The sequence below is a fragment of the Calonectris borealis genome, chromosome 1 (assembly GCF_964195595.1).
Source record: "Calonectris borealis chromosome 1, bCalBor7.hap1.2, whole genome shotgun sequence".
Classification (NCBI taxonomy): Eukaryota; Metazoa; Chordata; class Aves; order Procellariiformes; family Procellariidae; genus Calonectris; species Calonectris borealis.
This window is the reverse complement of record NC_134312.1, coordinates 21,242,828-21,263,752: the sequence shown is the minus strand read 5'-3', so window position 1 is coordinate 21,263,752 and position 20,925 is coordinate 21,242,828. Positions and strand designations below refer to the sequence as shown.

The 20,925-nt window shown below is 40.1% G+C and overlaps 1 protein-coding gene across 6 annotated transcripts; it reads left to right on the top strand.

Annotated features, from left to right (window-relative positions):
- The first annotated feature begins 141 nt into the window (after positions 1-141).
- ALG12 (ALG12 alpha-1,6-mannosyltransferase) lies at positions 142-20,624 on the top strand. 6 transcript variants are annotated; one of them, XM_075146349.1, is made up of 10 exons: positions 143-398; positions 4,565-4,754; positions 4,906-5,038; positions 5,566-5,739; positions 7,122-7,316; positions 8,612-8,715; positions 9,194-9,417; positions 10,138-10,307; positions 10,505-10,580; positions 14,601-15,975. In XM_075146349.1, exons 2-10 carry the CDS (start codon positions 4,590-4,592, stop codon positions 14,830-14,832), a joined length of 1,473 nt encoding a protein of 490 aa, XP_075002450.1. In that variant the 5' UTR covers positions 143-398; positions 4,565-4,589; the 3' UTR covers positions 14,833-15,975. The 6 variants fall into 6 exon arrangements, with proteins under 6 accessions (XP_075002476.1, XP_075002450.1, XP_075002459.1 ...); XM_075146358.1 differs by having other exon boundaries at positions 364-440; XM_075146340.1 differs by lacking the exon at positions 143-398 and adding an exon at positions 16,047-20,624 and having other exon boundaries at positions 1,096-4,754; positions 14,601-14,845.
- The last annotated feature ends 301 nt before the right edge of the window (positions 20,625-20,925 follow it).

The following is a 20,925-nucleotide window of genomic DNA, read 5'->3' as shown; positions in this document are numbered from 1 at the left end:
AAACAGGGGAGCAGAGGAACGTGGTCCAATCAGCGCCCGCCACGCTCCTGACCAATTGGAGCCCCCCGCGTGCCCAGCGAGCTGAGCGGGGGGCGTGGCAGAGAGCTGTCTGAGGAAGCAATGCCCATCGGCCTCGCGCGCCGCCGCCATCATGAGAACGGGCAGGCACGAGCTCCGCAGGGGCTTCAGATCCATCCGCCATTTGTGTTTGGCAGCCGCCTCGGAGCCCTTTTGCTGCCGGGGGCGTGCTCTGCCCTCACATAATATGGCTGGCCGGGGAGGCGGTCACGTGGGCACGGGGCTGTCTCCCTCTCCCCTTTTCTCCCCCCCCCCGCCTCCCGCCGCCGGCCCCCTCCTGCCGGCGCCCTCTGCGGGGCGGCCACGTGGACGCCCGGGCGGTGAGTGCGGCCGGGCCGAGGGCGCTGCGCCCGTGCCGGAGGGTAACGGTTGTGTGAGTGTGAGTGTGTGCGTGTGCGCGCGTGCGAGGGGGGCGGGGAGGCCGCCAGCGGCCCGCTCGTTCGCCGCAGCCCGGCTGCAACCGGGCCAGAGGGCGTCCCTGGGAGCCCCGTCCCCCGCGGAGGCGCCGGGCTGCGGCTACAGGGGCGCGGGGGGCAGGCAGGCAGGCAGGCAGGCAGGCTCGCTCTCCGCCTCCCGGGCGCGGTGGCTGTGGCGTGGCGGGAGGGAGCGGGGCAGGGCCGGGCCGGGCAGCCGCGTTCTGAGGGGGTGTGCGCGGCGCCCGTCAGCGGGCGGGCGGGCTGCCTGCCTGCCTCTGCCGCGGGGGTCCCGTGCGACCGCGGGGACGGCTTCCGAAGCGACGGGCTCGTCCTGCGGCACCCCGGGGCCGCGCGGGGGCGGCCTGCAGGGCGCGACGGTGGATGCGCCCCGAGCGCGCGCGGGTCGGAGCACGCCGTGACGCGCGGGTGGTCGTAGCGCGGCCCGCGTCCGGCCTGGGGCTCGGCGCGTCCAACCGCGCGCGTCCCTCGCCAGGCTTTGCGCTGCCTGCGCGGGGAGCTGCGCTCCGCGGGGCGGGCCGCTAGAGGGGGATCGGACCCGCGCTGTGGGGTGACGGGGCGCTGGGGTGGCGGTCGGGTGACGGGGTGACTGGCAGGCCAGCCGGGGGGGAGGGGTGGGCTGTTTTGGGGTTGTGTTTTTTAGTCGAGAGCGTTCTGTGTGTTTCTTCCTCAGTCCGAAGAGTGACATTTTCTGCACAGCTTCGTCGTACCTTCGTATCTGGTGCTGTCCCAGACTTCATTTCCTGCCTCAACTTTCCCTTCTCTTCTTTGTCTTAATTTTTTTTTTTTTAGCCAGTCCCCAAACTCATGAGGAAATGTATATAAGCATAGCACCACTGTCGTGTTCCTCCTTAGAAAAGAAGAAAAAGCAATCCCAGCCACTGCAAGGTTTAAATCTGAACTCATTCAGAAGTTACCTTTAAAGTGAAGTTGGAAGAGCTATTAAAGCATAGTAAAAAACCATGAAAATTGAAGATAATACAACATAGGTTTTACCAAAGCTAGATCAAGCCAAAGAGGGAGGACCTTATGGTGGGATGCTCTTGGTGGTACTGCTTAGATGCCTCCATAAGGAGCGTGTGAGGGAGTGAAATGCAGCCTCTGTAGACAGGTTCAACATGCAGTTTGGCTGCCAAACGTATAAATATGACGACATATTTATACTGAAGAGTGCCTGAAAAGCATAAGTGAGCTAAATATTGTAGATTTTTCATGGGAAGAGTAAAAAGTCCATTATTGGAACTAATGACACTTCCACAGAAAAAATATAGAAAAAGAATAAACCATTTTTGATAAAAGTGCTTCAGCCTTTTTTTAATGTAAGAAAACAATTATTTTCACCCAGTTTAATCCCAGGAAGGAGTGAATTCTTTGTGTTGGAAATCTCCGCTCTTCTATGATTCAGTCTTGATGTATACATCCGGGGGGGAGTCAATGTGGCTGTGTTGTACACAGGTCTGAGGAAGATTCTTCTAAAGTTGTTAGAATGTTAATGATGGATAAAACTATTTGTATTCACTTACAATATTCCTCTAACCTTCATTGTTAAAACATTTTTGTTAAGTGAAAATTTGTTTCTGTGTTTTGGCATTTAAAAATAAAAGCTGTAATTGCACGTATTTTGGCTTTATATAGCAAATTTATTTTAAACATCAAATTCATTGTCTACCTGTCTTGATAAATTCCACTTGAATTTTGAGGTTTGTCAGCATCAATTTTCGACAGAGCAAGTTATCTTGAGTCTTGACAAGACAACTAAATATATTAGGCTTTATCTCAGAAACCTAGGTGTTGTCTTCATGCTTTGGTTTTTTATCTTCTAGCATGTTTCCCTTCAGGGAATCTCAGAACGTATAATACATATAATTATCTTCAAAATGTATGAGTATGCTGGCAAGCTTACTTTCTTCAGGCATACAAAAGGATTGGAGTCAACAAGATAAAAAAAAGCCTTGTGATAAACTGTGTGTGGGATATGTAGTTTCACTGTCATTCTGATGATTTAGGAAGTTGGGGACTGATTATTTACATGGTGATCAGCTAAAGATATCAGGAGCAGGCTATATTGTAGAGTAGTCAGTATAATGAATGCAATATTTATAGGTGAAGGTAACATCTTTTTATTACACAGCTGACATAGTTAAGAAGGAAAAAATAGAGCTTCTTGGCACTTGGGTCCTTTTACAAAGATTCATTGTGTCCTAAAATATCTGAAACGTAAGAAGCTGTGAGTTGGGAGTGAGGAGTACCTACCTTGCTGGTGTATCACGTGCTGCTTCACATGACACACAAGCTACTCAAATGCCTGTGTTGCTATATGCAGCGGTGGATTGACCCTTCAGTGTCCATTTTTCTCTCGGGTAAGTTTGGCCAGAAATGCGAGATGCCTCTATTGGAAGAATTCAGCAAGAGAGCTTTCTAGAGACAGGAATTTGTACAAGATGAATTGTCCTGTGTGGAGGCTTAATTCCTGCCAAACACTTCTTGAAGTGCTCCTGATGGCAGTCCCATACCTCTTTTACTACTGCTGTGGAAAAAGGATTCTGTCGTAACATAACCCATTTTTATCCATCCTTGTGGAGAAGTAATACTAGCAACAGTTAAAAAGACTTCTTCACACTTCCTGGGATGTTGTGTTTATTTAGGCTCTTAACATTGCAAAACAAGCCAAAAATCGTAAGGACCTGCAACAGAACTCTCTGTCTTTGAGCCCAGGGTTAGAGCTGCTGTTACAGCAGCAATCAGGAGAAAAAGAGATGCAGTCAGTGAGATATATAAAATAATATGCAGATACATGAGTTTACAGGGAGTACACACATTTTGGGATTTATTGGTGTTAGCTGTGAAGATAAGGAACATTAGCTCACTCTTTTTATTTATTTTTACTAATGAGCAGGACAAACATAAATTCAGGAGAAGGTAACTCTAGGAGGCAGTTGCTAAGTGATCCTAGCAAATCTGCCAACTATCTTACATCTGTTTGATGGAGATATTTAGACCAAAACACGGGAGAAAACATCTCTAACCAAAACCCCAGTTGTACCTTAAAGGTGCTACTTTTAAAGTTTTGTTTCTGTGAGACAGAACAAGAGTAACAATAACCAAAATATCTTGTCTTTTATTAAATTGTAAACGTACAAAAAGTGGGAAGCTTAAATTAAAAGAACATGAAATAGATTACCATGTTTTTGCTGGAAATGCTCATGGAAAATAACTTTTTTTTTTTTAACTGGTTTATAATCTGAATCTAGAAAAGATGAGCTGTTTACCCATGACAATACCTTTGCTTTATTTGCTCTGGCATCGCCTGGACACATGATTTTATCATCATGATAAAATACATCATAAGTACTACCATAAGAATGGCTCAGCACGGTCTTGTGAAACTAAGCGCTAGGGAGAGATGGCCTTCATTTCTGGGTGGCAGTGCGAAGGACGGGGTTCAGACCATCTCACGCCATAATGACACGTGGTGTGGGTGCCGAAGGGGATTTGTCCTTCGCTTGCCGCTGGCCAGCTGGCAAACTCAAAAGATCAAAGTACTCTGTTCGAGCAATTTCTCATCCTCGTGGTTCCTCTCCCACTAGTTTCGGAGTCCTAGACAAACGAGAGAGTATGTTCTAAAGATCATGTGTGAATCCAGTGTGACATTAAAGTGAGAGTAAATTACAAAGCTGTCTCTCCCACAAAACGCAGACATAATGAGGTGGCACTCTCCGCAGTGGTGGCAGTGTGGGATGCAAAGGGAAATATTTTGTTAAGTAGGGTCTATGTTGTCTGATTTTTTTTTAGGTGAAAACTAAAACCTTCACATTTACAGAGGGTGGCATAAATCCTGAAATGCTGCCTGAATACGTTTTTGCCTAGCTACTCAATTCATTGAATGTATACAAAAAAAATTGGATGGATTATTTAATTTATTAGTCTTTGTTTAAACTTTTACAGTACTGTAGCATGTTTTCCTTGCTTTATCAATCTCTCTTTTTCTGTTTGTACACTTCATACCATGTTATTAATGTATTTTCTTTTAATTTTCTTTTTAATAACAGTAGAATATATGTGAATTTCAAACCCAGTATGGCTCAGAAGAGGAGCTCGAGTGGGCGGTCATTTCCGTTGCTGCTGCTGATTATTGTTGTGGCCTTTGTTCATTTAACTGTCTGTCCTTTTACAAAAGTGGAGGAAAGCTTTAACCTACAAGCTATCCATGATGTGGTGTACCACCAACTGGACTTGGATAAGGTAAATTGGAAAGAAGGTGTTCTTTCTTGTACACTGTTAAAGATTGCAATTCCCTGCTATATGAGTAGGATAAATGCAATGTGAATATGATTTATCCCAGTTTTCCTTTGTTTCTGATTTGCCTATCTTACTTAATTTTCTCTTTTTGCAGTATGACCATCACGAATTTCCTGGAGTTGTCCCAAGAACGTTCCTTGGACCAATTTTTATTGCTGCTCTTTCCAGCCCAGCTATATATGTACTTTCTGTGCTAAGAATGTCCAAGTTTTACTCCCAACTGATAGGTATGAGAACTTTAAATCGTCAGAACAGAGATGTTTTTACTAGTGGACTAATGGGTGACATTGTTGTAACATTCAGTGTTTGGATCAGTGGTAAAATAGGATACTCTTTTCCCTAATGAGGGATTTTGCAAACTGTAGGTACTTAGAGCCAGCGTGGCAATTCCACCCCCTCTTTGGTGTAACTAACAGCACAGAGAAAGTCTGCTAACAAATGTCAGACAGTGTAGAAAAAGCAAGTGTCTTCAGAGAATATGCTCCTATGTGTACTTCTGTGTACGCTTCAGAAAATATTGTTTAACTTGGGCATAGAAGCACTGACCTTTGTGCAAAAGTATCAGACAAGTTAAAGGTGGATTAAAATAGATAAACTAATGGGGAAGTTTTGGGTTTTTTTTTCTTTGAAGTGGGTTATACTGTGACGTCTTCAGTATTATTCTTCGTAACTTCTTCCCATTACGTTATGTAACATGGTTGTTCGTCAGTGATCTGTGTGATATTACTCTTATTTCGCATTTTTATTCTAATAGTCCGAGGAAGCTTGGGGCTCAGTGTGATTTACACGTTATGGAAATTGCAGAAAGAAGTTAGAAAGCAGTTCGGAGCAACTACATCAACAGTATTCTGTCTCATCACTGTTACTCAGTTTCATTTGATGTTTTACTGTACACGAACCCTCCCTAATGTGTTTGCACTTCCTTTTGGTAAGTATTTGCATAGGAATAATTTTAAAATATAAAAATTTTTCTCAAATGTATCAATAGTTAAAGCACAGAAAATGTGTGGTCAGACCAAATTAATATACGTGCTTGATTCAATTGTGTGATAACAAGACTAGAAAACTTAAGCAGTTGTGATTTCTTTCTTTTTTTTTTTTACCGCATATGCTTACAATGACTGTTGAATGAAGTTTTATTGAATCCGAGCATACGTGGAGTTTGACAGATGGCTTTGATTAACTACAAGTTTGAGTACACGTATCTGATGCATGAAACACAGAGCTATTGAAAAGGCAGTAGGTACACCCGCAGTTCAAAAAAAATCGGTGAACTTAGGCTACACAGGAAACAGCTTTCTCATGAGACTGTGGACAAACTCCCACCGCAACTTCTCCACCTTCCTCTTCTGGAACTGCTACATGTACAAATGTAGCAGTTCGTACACTAAAAGTAAAGGCAAAAGAAAATCAAAGTCAAAACCTTACTCTACACGTACAGTTTTTCCCCAGAGATGATGAGAGGGAAGATTAACCACGTGACAGATATTAGCTGAGTCATTTAATGCTTCAGTGCAAGTTGTTCAACTAATAAAATCATGAGGTTGGTGTAAGAACATGTGTAGATCAGAACTGAAAAACAAAACAAAAAGCAGTTGAATTGTCAAATAAACACTGTGTAGTAATAAACTTCCCAGATATTTTCTGCAGGTATTAAAAAATACAAGTTGCTTCATGGTTTTGTACTATTAATATTTCACACATTTTCCTTAGGATCGAGACCACTTTACTATGTTAGTCAGTGTTATCGTGTGATTTAAACGGTGAAAAAGTAGAGGCAACTTCGTCTGTAGAGGTTTGGTGTGTCTCCAGCTAACCATGCAAATGGATTCATAGTTCCTTCTCCCTGAGTGGTAGTCTGTAGTCTCTTTTTCATATTTGAAATGGGGTGTTGTTTTCATGAATACAGGATATACTCAGCCAAGGGAATAAACTAACTCTTCAGCTGATACTGAGCAATAATAATTATGAATCTTAGTTTGAAAGGCTTTTATTACTCCCTTAAGGTTTGGGGTTTTTTTTGTTTTTCCAAAAGCTATTAAATATACTGTCTAGGAAGTGTTCCCATGTGTTCCTTCTGTGGTTATACTTTTCCTAATTACTTAAGCATCAACAGTAGAAAGTTTTGTGTGTTTTTCCAAATTACGTTTCTCTAACAGAGAAAGAATTTCTGGACTAGAAATGGTAGGAAGACCAAGAGGGGATTGGTGGGAAGTTAGAGGAACAAGACGCTAGCATTGAGAAAAGTGTTGCCCTTTAGAAAACGAATAGTTCAGTGTGTCAGATGGTGTGCTTTATTTATTTTTGCAGTGCTCCTGGCATTGACGTTTTGGATACAGCAAAAGCAAAGGCCATTCATTTGGTTCTCAGCTTTGGCAATTATAGTCTTCAGATCAGAGCTCTGCATATTCTTAGGCCTCATGCTCCTGGTGACGTTATTAACTAAAAGAGTCTCCATTTTCAAGGTGCTTTCCCATGCTGTTCCTGCTGGGATTTTTTGGTTGGGTAAGTGTTTGCTTGGAAAAAACAAATGCCACATAGTAAATTCAACAGAAGTCTAGAGATTTGACTGACTTCTCTGGTGATCTGGCCCTTAAGGCTTGCTTTTTTTTTTTTTTGCCTGATTCCATTTGCTGGTAATACGACAAGGGTATTTATTTCTTTGAAAATTTCTGTGTGAGGAAATAGGTGTGCACAGAGAAGTAGAAAGATACTGCGACCCCTGCCTTTAGATGCTTACGGTATAATGTCCTGGTTTTAAAAAGGCTTAGACGTGCAAGTTGACGTTAGTATAACTACTACCTGGCTGTAGCTACATGTGCATAATCAGCTGTATTATCTATTGCCATGACAATAAGCTGAATCCCAGGATAAAATACAACAGTGTGACAGACAGGGATACTGAGGAAGAGGGTTGTGGGGAGAGTCACAGTTCAGCTCTGTTTCTTTATTACATTAATTTTAATAGCTTAAGTGATTATCCATGCTAGAGAGGTTGAAAAATCTCCTTGTCTCTACCCATCCATGGAAGGCTCATGCATATGCATATGAATACTCTAAGCTTCCCTGCCAGCCTACCAAACTAAAAATGCTGTTGTCAGATGCCTGGTGATGACCTCTGGTAGCGTGCTGTCCCTTCCACAGCGTGGACAGTAGAAACAATAAAAGATCATGCCATGTGCATTTGGAGGCACCTCACAGCATAAGAGTTTGGAGGTCCAACAGGAATTAGTCACTGGTCTCCCATTCCCTCTCTGGGCAAACTTCCTAAATACCAGAGCAGTTTTCACAGAGCTGAGTGGAGGAGATGGGGCTGATGGATTTGCTGCTCTTCTGTCTTTTTGCTTTTCATCCCTTATCCTCCTTCTTCCCTCCCACCTAATAAATAGTAGTAAACCTCTGGAGATTGTTTTTCTTAACTTATCAGCTTTACAATAAAAATCCATTCAGTACCATTTGAAGTTAACCTGGGTTTCTTACCATTCATTAAATTTAATGCTCTAATATTCTTTTAAAACAAACTTTAATTAAACCACTGCTTTTCACACCTGGGGTTTGAGTAGGATGAATCCCAATCAGATTCCTATCTAACGTGCTTCTATTAAGACTTCTATTAAGAAGTGCCTCCCTCCCTGCATTTCCACTGCAAGACAGATTCAACCTCTGTGGCTTTGGGTGAGGCTTACGATGCATGTTCCAGTTTATGTTGATCTCATCAGTAAATGTGCAATTCGGATGTGCTAGTTTGCTTTTCCCTAGTTTTTAATTCACACAGATTTGTATTTCTTTAATTCTTTTAGGGCTGACAGTTGCTGTGGATTCTCTGTTCTGGAGGCAACTTGTGTGGCCTGAGGGGAAAGTGCTCTGGTATAACACAATTTTGAACAAAAGTTCCAACTGGGGAGTATCCTTTGAAACGTCCAGGAAAAAAAATCTATTGAACACTACCAGCCAAAGCAAAGACTTGATTCCTGAGACTCAGTTATGGTGTAAAATTCTACTTTTCATGTAGTATTTCATTATTTGAAGCTTATGAGACAATGTCTGTTTCTTAGATCTTTACGTAAATTTTAACTTTCCTCTGCTGACTGTTCCTTCTTGCTTCTTTGTGTTCTACCGATGTAACGCCAGGTTTCTTCCCCTTGGTTTTTCATGTTGCCCATCATTAGCACCACTTGGTGTGCCTCTGTTTGGTGATGTGAATGTAATTAGGCAACTGCTTTTATTTCTCAAAGGGTGGGGCAGAAAACCAAATGCCTGGAAGAATGTGATATACAAAAAGTATACTGCATATTTGCAAAATTTGCGTGTACTACTGTAAAGAATAGTTACTTTACTTGTCAGCAGTGAAAGCATCCTTAACTCTCCTTTTCACCTTGAAGACCTCCCCCTTCTTGTGGTATTTCTATTCAGCCCTGCCTCGTGCTTTGGGATGCAGCATTATATTTGTACCTTTAGGTGTAGCAGAAAAGAGAACTCGGATATTACTTTTGCCAGCACTGGGCTTTATTTTCTTGTATTCATTTCTCCCACACAAAGAGCTGCGTTTTATCATATATACTTTCCCTGTGTTCAACATAGTGGCTGCTAAAATGTGCTCACGAATGTAAGTTCAAAATTCTGTTTATATCTTTTTCTCTGAAAATGCAAAAGAAAAGCAAAACTATTATTTTTATGTACTTCTTTCCATCTTGGAATCTGGATCATCTTGAGATCTTCATATGCTTTAGAAAGGAGATCTGGATCATTGTAACCATTCGACTAATGAGGGAAATGGAGACAAAGAAAAGTTGAATGATTTGGCAGGACCATTTGACAAGTCTGGGGCAAAGTGGAGAATAGAGCCCTGATTTTACTGTTATGCTGTTACAATTCAGTTTATTTTATCCACCGGAGAAAAAGACACATTCCAGTGTACTACGGTGTTGTTAACGTAACTTACCTTAGGAGTAGTTTAATATACAGGTGGGGCTCATGAAACATGGAGTTTGTATTAAATAGTTAAACTTGGGTATATTGAGTAAACAAATTGAAGTTAAACTCTGAACTTCTTTGAAAGAGAATACATTCATAGCTAAAGGTTTTAAATACTTAGCTTTATTGATTAGCTTTTAGTAGCTTTATTAATGAGAATATTCTAATTTAAATGCCACTAGAAGCTAGTCTTTCAGAAATGGATAATAAATGCATTGCATACACGATTGTAATAAAGTTTGCATTAATCTTTAGCAGTGGAGTTTTCATAAAAGTTCTGTCACAATAGTCAGTGACCAGTATGAAAGAAAAATAACAGTTTATTCTTACTCTTTTTTTCCCCCCTCAACAGTCTGAATAACTACCGGAAATCCTGGCTGTACAAACTTGGATCTTTCTTTGTTATAATGCATCTTCTAGTTAATGCTGCTTATTCAGGGACATCTTTATATGTTTCACATTTCAATTATCCTGGAGGAGTGGCAATTCAGAAGTTGCATGAGTTGGTACCTTCAACAGCAGGTATGTAAAGCTGGCTTGAGATATGTTCGCCTAATTTCCGTTGCAATTTTTTTCTGCTAGTATATCTTCACATGTGTTGGATATTACTTCTTCACACTATTTACATGCATCTTTTCTGTTACTATTTTGTTAATTTATTAATCAGAGTGTTTTTGGAAGAATTTTGAAATTGTATTTTGTTTTCTTTGTTTTTGTAGATGTCTCTGTTCATATTGATGTGGCTGCAGCACAAACAGGAGTTTCTCGGTTTCTAGAAATCAATTCAGATTGGAGGTATGTTATGAACAAGGTATTTTGATCTGAAGACAGGAGCCTGCTTTTTCCTTTTTTGTATATGCACAGGGGCAAGCATCACAGATACAGTTTCTGGTACAGCATATTTATTAAGCCAGGTCAAGTACAATGTGAATCTTCAGAGAATTTTGATGGGTGCAGTGCTGCCATTTCAGAAATAGAGCACTGCAGTGTTTTTTAATTGTTTTGGTTGGTTCTGGTTTGCCTAAATAGCGTAGAATCTTTTAAAGACATCAGAAACAGTGCAAAAAATTGTTTGCTTACTGAAACACCAGTATCTTTAACGCAGCTATGTTTGATATCTCACTAGATGTTGTAAAACACAGCTGTAGATGAACACTGTTCTGCTCTTGGCAGAACAGTGTAACTGTGGGGGTGTCTTCTCGTTTTGTTTGTTTTTGAATGATGTGTAGCAATGTGAGGCTTACCTGCGTATTAATATTCGAAGACTATTTTTATGTGGAACATCCTTCACATAGATGGCATTGAAGCTGCTGTTGTGGACTATCGTCACATTCATTGGCTCTGAGAGAAAGCAGTTGAGTGCTTACCCGTGACCAGCAGTGATGTACAAACAGTTTTAAGAATCAGAATATTGAAATGAATAGTAGGAGACATTTGTGGGATGGCATTGTTTGCTTTTCAGGATACAGACCAAAAAAAAAGGCACCTTTCTGATTGTTAGGCTACTTCTTCAGCTGAAGTGTAGATTTCTAATTTAAAATGACATCTTAATGAAAATGATCAGCAGAAAGTGACACAAAGCTTCACTTCCTACTTGCACAAAACAAAAGCAATACAAGCGGATTTTGGTTTAAGAAGTATTCTGAGCATGGAGTTCTTTTTCCTCAGTTATAGTATTCAGGATCAGATGAACAAACATAATTAATTATTGGTATGTTTAGAGATAAAAGTATTTTGGAAGTAAAGAGGAAGAAGGGAGAAGTGTGTTTCTGTGGGAATTATAAAAATCATAGAGCTTGCTATGCCTTGTCTTATTTCTGTGCTGTCTCATAATATTGTGATGGTATGGACAGTTTAAAGCTGAATTGCCTTCACAGATACCAATCCAGTGTTTATTTCAAATTGTTTTTTGCATGTTCAATCTAGAGAAAGTCTTAAGCCATGAACAGTCAGGAGGAGGCATTAAACTATTAGACTACAAGTGATAAAACACGCATGATAGCTAAAATAAAGATAGTTCCAATCTTTGTTTTTTGAGTATACTAAAGTACGCACACTACTCTAAATACAACTCTACTCTCTAAATACAATGCTTAATTTCAATGAGCTTTTTGAGGTGGTGGGTTTTGGATTGTTTTGGGCTTGCAAGGCTGTAGTATAGTGGGATTGGAAGGTGAATGAATAATACCCCTGTCACTGATGGATGTTTCATAGTGTTGCAGCTACAGAGCAGTTTGTCTCTCTCACCTTTATCTTTACTCATCTTAAAAAAGCCTCAAGGAAAGGCTGATTCATCATAAAGTTTCAGATGAAAAAAAATCAGGCAAAATCCACAACTGAGCATCATACACAGGACTACCACTTTGTCTGACAGCACAATAGTGCAAAGTTTAGTGGCACCAGCTGTCCCATTTTCTCTTTATCCAAAGAAGTGACAGCCTTTTAGATGGGTGAAAACTAATTTACCATCTTCATAGACTGTGTACATCAGGTGAAAACAGATTTATGGATGGAGTGGCTCTGAAGGCTGATGATTCATCAGGATAACTACAATCCATAAATAAAAGTGTCTTAAAGTTAACAGCTTTCAGTGGCGTGCTCAGATTAGATCTATTTGCCTCGAGAAAAATGCAAGTGATCCATTATTTTTCTTCAAAGGGTGATTGAAAGAAGCTTGATGCAGATTCTTACCCAGAACAGGTGTTACAATCTTGTCTTCAATTAGTGCAGTCTCTTTGAACTAGGAATAAATATGCTGTGTAAGCTTAAAGTATTTAAAAATAATAAAATTCAGAAATGCTTGCAGCCAGATGAAAGGCATTTTATTTGCTGATGAAGAAAATGCAAACTTATTAGTTGGTAAAGTTGTTACAAAGTATGCCATTTCTTCTGCCAGTTTGGACGCATGTACCATCCTAAGTGGTATTGTGATCTTTTTGGAAATAGCAGATGAAATTAGCGTGCATTTTTTTTTTAGAAGAAGAAAGCACTTGTCCAGTGTGCAAAGTCTAATTCTGCATTGTATAGTGTATTTATTGACATCTCTGGATTCTGTCAGCCTGGGGTCTGTTCTGGCTTGCCAAAATTTTAGTTAACAATCCATACAAATCCTCAAGTTTGCTGTAGAGTACTTGCTTTAAATATCTTAATGACTGCTGTGTCAGGGAATGTTGTAAAAATATAAATCAAGATTGTTTGCAGTTTTTCACAGAGAATTCAGGCAGATGAGAGACCAGTCCTGCAGAGACGCACGTGGTGAAAGATGCAGCCTGGATTTACTCCTAGGTGCATTTAAGAGTATGTAGGGTTGGGATTGCACCACTTCCCTACCAGTGTCCACGCCTGTAAGAAAAGCCACAGCCTTGAGTAAGTTGCTTGTGAAATGCATGGGAGGAATCAGGTGCCTAAGAATAGGAGTTCCAAAAGCTGGTAGAAAACAGTTCACAGAAGAGGGCAACAGAAAGGGTGAAGAACTGGCCACTGCTCTTCGCTTGGGTTACAGAGCATGGACACTCTTTTATAGTTAGATGCCTAAGACTGTCTTGTCATAAACTAAAGGCGAGTAACCGCCATCTTAACCTCTGTCTTCTGGACTGTTACCCAGCACTAGTGTAGAACGTTTTTCGGGCATATAGAACAAAGATTTGAATCCAGGTCTCCCGCTTTTGGAAGCACACTTAACAGTGGTCTATGGAGTGTTCTGTGGTGGACTTACCTTATTCTTCCTCTTTGAAATTGTTGGATTGAGGACTTGATCAGACTGCCATGTCCAATATAAGCATCCTAACCCTTGGGCTATAGATTCCACCTGACTCTCTTCAGTGAATGAATAAATAACTATTGTGAAGTAGGACAGCATCTTCATGAGACAGTGAGGGAGATCTACCTCAATTTCTAGAAAATTAGAGAGGTTCATACAGCTCTGTGAGATAACGAACTTCAGTTCTGGGCTTAGATCAGATGGAGAGTGGCTGAACCTACACCTTTCACATCCCTGCCAAATGCTTAAGTCACTTGTTTTCTCATCCTGTAAATTCCCTCTATGGCTAGATTGAATATAACTTCTTTTAAGAAATAACTGTAACTGTACATGTTAAATAGTTTTAGAACTCTCTAAGTACCTTTTTTTTTTGTATAATTTATATATATTTAGGTACCTAAACAGGTTTATAAAAGCTGACCCAAAGTGACCTGCCCAAACACGTAGTAAATCAGGGAACTGAACCAAGAAATAACAAGTGCCAAGTTAATAGTATAATTGCCAGGCTGTTCTTTCTTTCCTACAGTGTTCAAGGAAGTCTTCTCCCTGCTATTCTCTGAGGCTCCTACTTTAATGTGTGACTACCAGAAGAGAAAGGTTTCTGCTGAAGTGCCTCATAACTTTTTTTTTTAATTAAAAAAAAAAAACAAAACAAAAACAAACAAAACCAAACAAAAACCCCACACTTATCCAAACTGCAATTCTTGTAGAGTAAAACTTATTTTTAAGTTTTACTTAAAGTCCAGTTTTCTACAGTCTTAAGCTTTGGTGTCCTTTCTCCACAGAATTCAAATAGAGGACTAGTGAGAAATTTTCTAGCAGTCTTGATTTATATCACAATAGCAGCAGAAAGACTTGCGTGGAACGACTGGCTCCCTAAACTCTTCAAAAATACTATTTCCTCCTCCAGTGCTAGTTAATTTTATCAAGAGATATAACTGAGAATGTTGCAGTTCCTTTGGTGTTTCATCTTGGATGCTACATGCCCTTGCGATAATGGAGATGTTTAATAGGTAAAGAGAGGAATGTAAATAAGCCTTCTTTATTCTTTACAGGTATGACAAAAGAGAAGATGTTAAACCAGGAGACCAGTTGATGTTTTCTTACACACACATACTGATGGAAACAAACCCTCTTCAAATATCACATTACAAGACAACCCACAGGCCACTGGCAAATATACCTGGCATCAGTAAAATTGGGTTGAACCTTACTGTGCTACCTCCTTTTACTTTAAACTTGAAACCAAAATTAGTACTGTTGGAAAAACTTCCTCTATCATCTTGACTGTGAATTTTAAGTAAGTCTTTTGATGTAATTTTGCTGATGACTGAATAATCTAAGACAGCAGCAAATTGTCATTCCAGCACTGCAATTCAGCTTCTGTGGAAAGGCACAGAAGATCTTTGAACCAATTGGTATTTAGCTCCGTCCTGTTTCTTACATAAATATTACAATGCATTCCTAGTCAGTATATACTCGAATACTGAGTTGTATTGTTAGATATGTTTGAGAGAGGCTACCTACAAGTTTAGTGGTATTAAGTAAAACCCGTCTACTTGGTTTGGGTAGCTGTCTGTTTCATAATGTAGCGCAGGTATGTCCTAATTGTCCTATATAAGATACATAATGGAACAGGTTTGTGCTATGGCAATAATTTGATATGTAATCTATGTGTGCAAAGATGTATTACTTGATGTATCTGCAGGATTGTAACCCCCTCAGTTGTCAGATTGCCTGTGTGAAACTTAATGATGTTATCAACATAGGAAAGCCATATTCATTGTAGCTTCATCACAATACCTAATTGTGCCCTGTAGGCTACCAAACTAATTAAAGTGCAAGATTTGCTTAAAAAGCAGTTGGACCTCTTGACAAGCACTGTCTCATAACAGATTTGAGTATTAAAGGATGGTTATCTTTATTCCAACAGTTCATGAATAAGCAGCAACTTGGATTTCACAGGAGAAAAGAATTTTTAAAATAATGTTTCCCTCTTCTGCTGCAATGATACTATCTTAATTTGCAGTGCAAAAATTTACCTATGAAAATATTCACTTGAATACACTTTAAGAAGATAGGTGCCGTTTTCCTTTTTTTATGAAGTAGTCCTTTTGGAAAGGAATACTCTAATGTGCCATGTGTTGCATTCTATAAACTAGAATAAGATAGCATGCTCTGTAATCTCTTCTTTATTAGATGTTTTTGTTAAGGATGTCTGCCTAGATGGCTGAATGGAACAAGTTAAGGGGTAGACTAAGGAAAAAAAAGTTAGAATTCTGGTTAGGGCCAGTTGTAATATGACAGGACCTCCATTAGTGTGAAAAAATCAGTATTGCCGAAATAATCATGGGCAGAAAACTATTCCTTGCTGACTGAAAACTCGAGTAAAAAATTCTTTATTCAATAAAGTGGTTTGTTTTTTTTTTTTTTTTTACTCTTAAAATGTGCTTCATTCAGGAACTATATTTACCCATATGTTTTCTTTGTATATCCTCTAGATTATGTATCAGAGGAACTGATCTGGTGGGGTGGAGCCTGCTCCCCCGTGGGTGGCTGTTGCTGTTGCGCAGGCTTCCTCACGCTGAGCAGATCTGGCAAAGACAACCTGCAGAACTTGCTGGTCCAGTCTCTGGCTGCTCTTGAAATTGAAATCACTCAAGTATTATCTATTTGACTTGTCTTTGGAAGAAAACTCAGCTTCCTCCAGAGCCAATTTGAACATCAAACAATTCACATGAGACAGAAGGAAGTACATGTGCAAATAGCTGAGAATTTGGAACAACACAAAGGAAAACTTTTGAGTAAGGCTGTGGGCCCTTATGTTAAGCCTAATCATTGACTTTATGTAATCCACAACTCAAGAACCTAAACTAAAGTTTATCCTGCCCAAGCGTAGACAAGTGTCTGCACTGCTGAAGTTAGGTGTGTAGTTACTCCAGCTTTCCAAATCCCTGGTTGGCAGAATCCCTCTGCAGAAACTTGCTTCTATTTAACTACAGAGAAAACCTAGGGCAATTATGCTTGTAACTTAGGCATCTCAAGCTAGCGTCTGAAGTGGCACAGAATATGTGGACATTAGGCAGCTGAATTTGGGACACATGTAGCTGATTGGGTCCTTCCGCAGACTTTGGTTCTGGTGTCTGGGTGCTACCTGTTGGACTTAAACCAGTGATGATGTTCAGCTGCGGTAGTAATGTGTACTACTGCTCACAGCCTCACCGCTGATGAAAATAGAAGCTATCATCAGCTCAAACTGGCCTGTTTAGTGTATTTTTTGAGGTAGAGAAAGGTAAAATACATACAAGGAGACAGGAAGGAGAGACTGGATTGCAGTTTTGAACAGCGTCTGAAGTTTATTTACATCCTGTTGCATCTTGCTCTGCATACGTGGTTCTTGAAAAGTGCATATTTTAAGATCTGCAACACAGCTGGGTTTGTAGACAAAGGGCTAGATCATAATCCATGCAGTGCATGCAGCACCATAGCACCAGCGGCTGCATGACTTCTGTGACAGCATGGGTGACCCCCCCGACACAGGGCAAGAGTGGTACGGTAGCCCACACCTGAATAGGAGGGGCATCTGTCAAACTGGGATGAAGATTACTGCAGTTTTTCCCCAAAGGCTGCTTTCAGTAACCAAACAGTCCTTGGAATAGAAACTAAAGCCATCTCTGTCTTAAATGAATATTCTCATCTCCAAGGCCTGTGTTGTCTTTCCTTAGCTCCACAAGAAACACAGAGCTTATTTTCTCCTTTAATATAGATTAATATTCAGTGTACTTACTTGGAAGAAAGTGTAGGTTTAAGTTCCCTTAGATGTAAGAGGGCATTAAGGAATTCTCTCACCCTGTCTACAAACTTGAAGTGGGGTATTACAAATTCTTCTGCATTTGGGGGACATAGGGTGAGGCCTCAAGTTACTGCATGAGTGGTGCCAGTAAGAGAGAGACTGTGAAAACTTACTTGGTGGAATTTTTGAAGGGACTTTAAAGTAATAAATTGCTCATGACTATTGAAGTTCATAAAAGAAAACCTCCTTTTGTCTTGACTGATTACAAACAACCTTAGCTTAGAGTATAGCTTTTCTTAATAAAAGCAGAAATAGGGTGAGCGTATTCAAATAATAAAGGGTTGAATTAACCTGAATAAAGCAAAAGACAGATAGTACAGTCCGTCTATAAATTATGTTACATTTATGATATTTAAACACAGAATGGAGTTGTAAATAAAATGCATGTATAATCCTGCTGTAGAATAAGATTTATTTTAGGATGTCTTGTTAAACTCCCCAAAGGTCAAACATTGAGTAGCACCATGCATCGCCTTCTGAAGTTTGACTTAATTTCTTACAAGCAACATTTGTTCCTGTAAAGAGCAAGGCTAACAAATGACTTGGAAAGAAACATGTCACCATGTCATTTCACCCAGAGATGGTGAATAATCACTGTCTTAACAGCATGAGGTTTAGGACACCCTGTGTTGTAAAATTAAATAAAGTAATTGAATGAAAAAAGTTGTGGAACTTGCTGATAGAGGACGTTTTTGGATGCTGAAAGTGAAAGCAGCTTCAAAACAGGGTTAAACAGCTCACTCTCCCATCAAGAACTAGAAGAACCAAAGATGAGGGAACAACTTCCAGTTCCCAAAGTCTCTAAGTAATACAGCATTCCGAGCTGGGAATTTACCTTACACCTGCCCTAAGTACTTGCTGTGAGTCTTCTCAAGAGCTGAATTTGGGGTGAGGGGATCTGGAGAATGGTGGTGTTGGATCCAACATAAAGTATATTTATCTGTTAACACCAAGAAAAGCCAGAACATGTCTTAGGTTCTTCCCTTTGCTGTCTGTTTCATTCCAGCCATCAGAACACAACCTTGACACAATGTAACTGCAGGAGACATTTTGGAACACTGATCACCCCCCTTTTTCTTACTCCCTGGCCATTTCACATACCCCTTGGTGAGACACATTTGGGTGAACAAGATTGAGATTGTGCTGCCTCTCCTACTACAACTGTTCTAGGATGATTCCTATCCTCCTGACTACTTCCAGTTCTTTCCATAATGCTTAGGAACTTGAAAGGGGGTACAAGATCTAAGCACTCATTTGCTGTATCAATTTCAATGCACGTGTGCGTGTTTCCCTTGCATCCGAGAGCACTCCTCGTAAGTAACAGAAGCCACACGGGAGTCTAGTGCTGCCTTCCTCGCTTTATTACCTGTGCTCATTCTGACAGACTCCCCTTCGCCACCTCCCCCGAGAGCTTTCCTATCTTTCGTGTACAAATGCCTTCACTTTCTATTTGCAAGAAAAGAACAAAACCACAAGCTGAGTTTATCACTCAGCAAGACTGGCCACAGCCTTCTCAGTTAGCTGGTTACGTAATTAGTCTCTGCTATGTCTTAAATGAAATGTATCGCTATCTGCTTAACATGACACAGAAGATTAAAAGGCTGTTTGCAAAAATTCCTGAAGTTAAATGACAATACCTCTGTGAAGGTTTTCTTTTTTATTTAAATATGTGAGATTCCTAAACATAATTGATCCATTTTGCATGCAACTACTTACTTTATATCAGCCCTTTAGATCAAGATGAGCAACTACAACTACTTCTGATGGTTCACTTCAGACCCTTGTTTATGATAGCAAGGACAGCTGTGTTTCTTCTGAAATTCTACATCTTACTATCGCGGGCAGTCTTTCACCTATCCTGCTTTATTTCAGCTGCAACTGCCCTTGGTTCTGTACCAAGGCTTGATTTGTGTCCAGTTATGTTAAGTGTATGGTAAAAATGCTGTCTGAAATGGAATCCATCTTTTCTTTTAAAGCTGCCAATTTAAATCAAGAAATTGGAAGAAGGAATTGGTTCATACAGAAAAGGGGGGGCTGGGGGGGGAAGGCAGGGACTGCTTAGGCATAGGTCTAGCCCTTGGAACCCAAGTTGATACCTGAGTTGGGGACATCACTGTGGTTATTATTTCTGGTGGCATATTCATTTTATGAAACGAAGCAGTTTTGGGTCAGTTTTGCAAGGAAACCAAGAAGGTAAAGAATCACTCTTTCTTGTCGCTAAGAATAAAGCAAAGGATGAATATACTTGTGGAAAGACTAAAATGCTTAGTTTATAAAATCTAAATAATCTGTAATTAGAAAGTGTTATTTCCTAATTATATGTTTATTTTTCCTGTGTTTGGAGATACCCTGTTTGTTATGGTCACCTTTATATAGTGGCAGAAAAAAAAAAAATGCTACTTTAAGGGACAGTTCTCTCAACTGTTAACATCTACTTTGAGCTTGTTATCTCCATCTACATTTAATCAATCACGTCCTTATGCTAGAATTTAAACTGTTCTAGATTGAGATTTTGGTTCTTTGTAAATTCAGAAGCTGCTCTTGGGGAACAAGGAGAAGCTATGAGAATTCCTAGTAAATGCTAACCGGCCAAATTCTGCAGTCAAACAGGTTTACTTCACTTTTACTTGGTGGGTAGGGAAAGAGGCCAAATGGAAAGGGGCAACACGGGGGAAGCATTATCACAGGTTTCCGGAGCATAATACAGATCTCCATGGATACTTTCCATTATATACCCTTCAGGACTGGAGTTCTCTGAAAAGGCTGTTACAGATCTCTACTTCTTCCTCTTCCTACCTTTAGTGCTACAAAATATTTCTTGCTGCAGTCTGTAATTAGTTATTACACCTGCCTACTCTTAAAAGAAGCAAAAGCTAGAAGATGCTTACGATGACACAAAGTATCATCTGTAGTACCATCTATGCTTTTTAAGCTAAGAGGGAAAAAAAAAGTCTGCTTACTGAATTTATTTCTAAAGTTGCTAATGTACTGAAATTAACTGTTTAAATAAAATAAATATCACTGTTGCAGGTTCACCATTTCATTATGTATTAGGGAACTGTCTGCTGCTGCAGGGATTGTTCCAGGACAAACTCAGCTTGATGAAAACTCCCACTGTTAGCAGAGCTTGTGCTTTATTACAGTCTGAGAGAGGGTACTGCAAAGATAAGGGAGTTTTCTGTACATTACAAATATGAGAAGGGTTGGAAAAAAATGGAAGTTTTAGCAATCACTAAGAATTTATATTAAAAATAATAAAGTAAACCCAACACAAAACCCACCCACTCAATAACTTACCTCAATACTTCAATGAAAGCGTTCAGCCTTTTTGAAGTCATTCTTTTCTCAAAGGCAACAATGCCTGAACTGAAGATGGAGATGCTCCCATAACTCCTACAGAAGGATCAAGGCTTACATCCGAAAAATAGTAGCTTTGTGCTTTCAGTCTCTCCCATTTTTATTTAAGTTTTTAAGAATTACGTGTTTCGATTTTAAGGCCTTTTGAGCCTGCATATTATCTTTAAAAA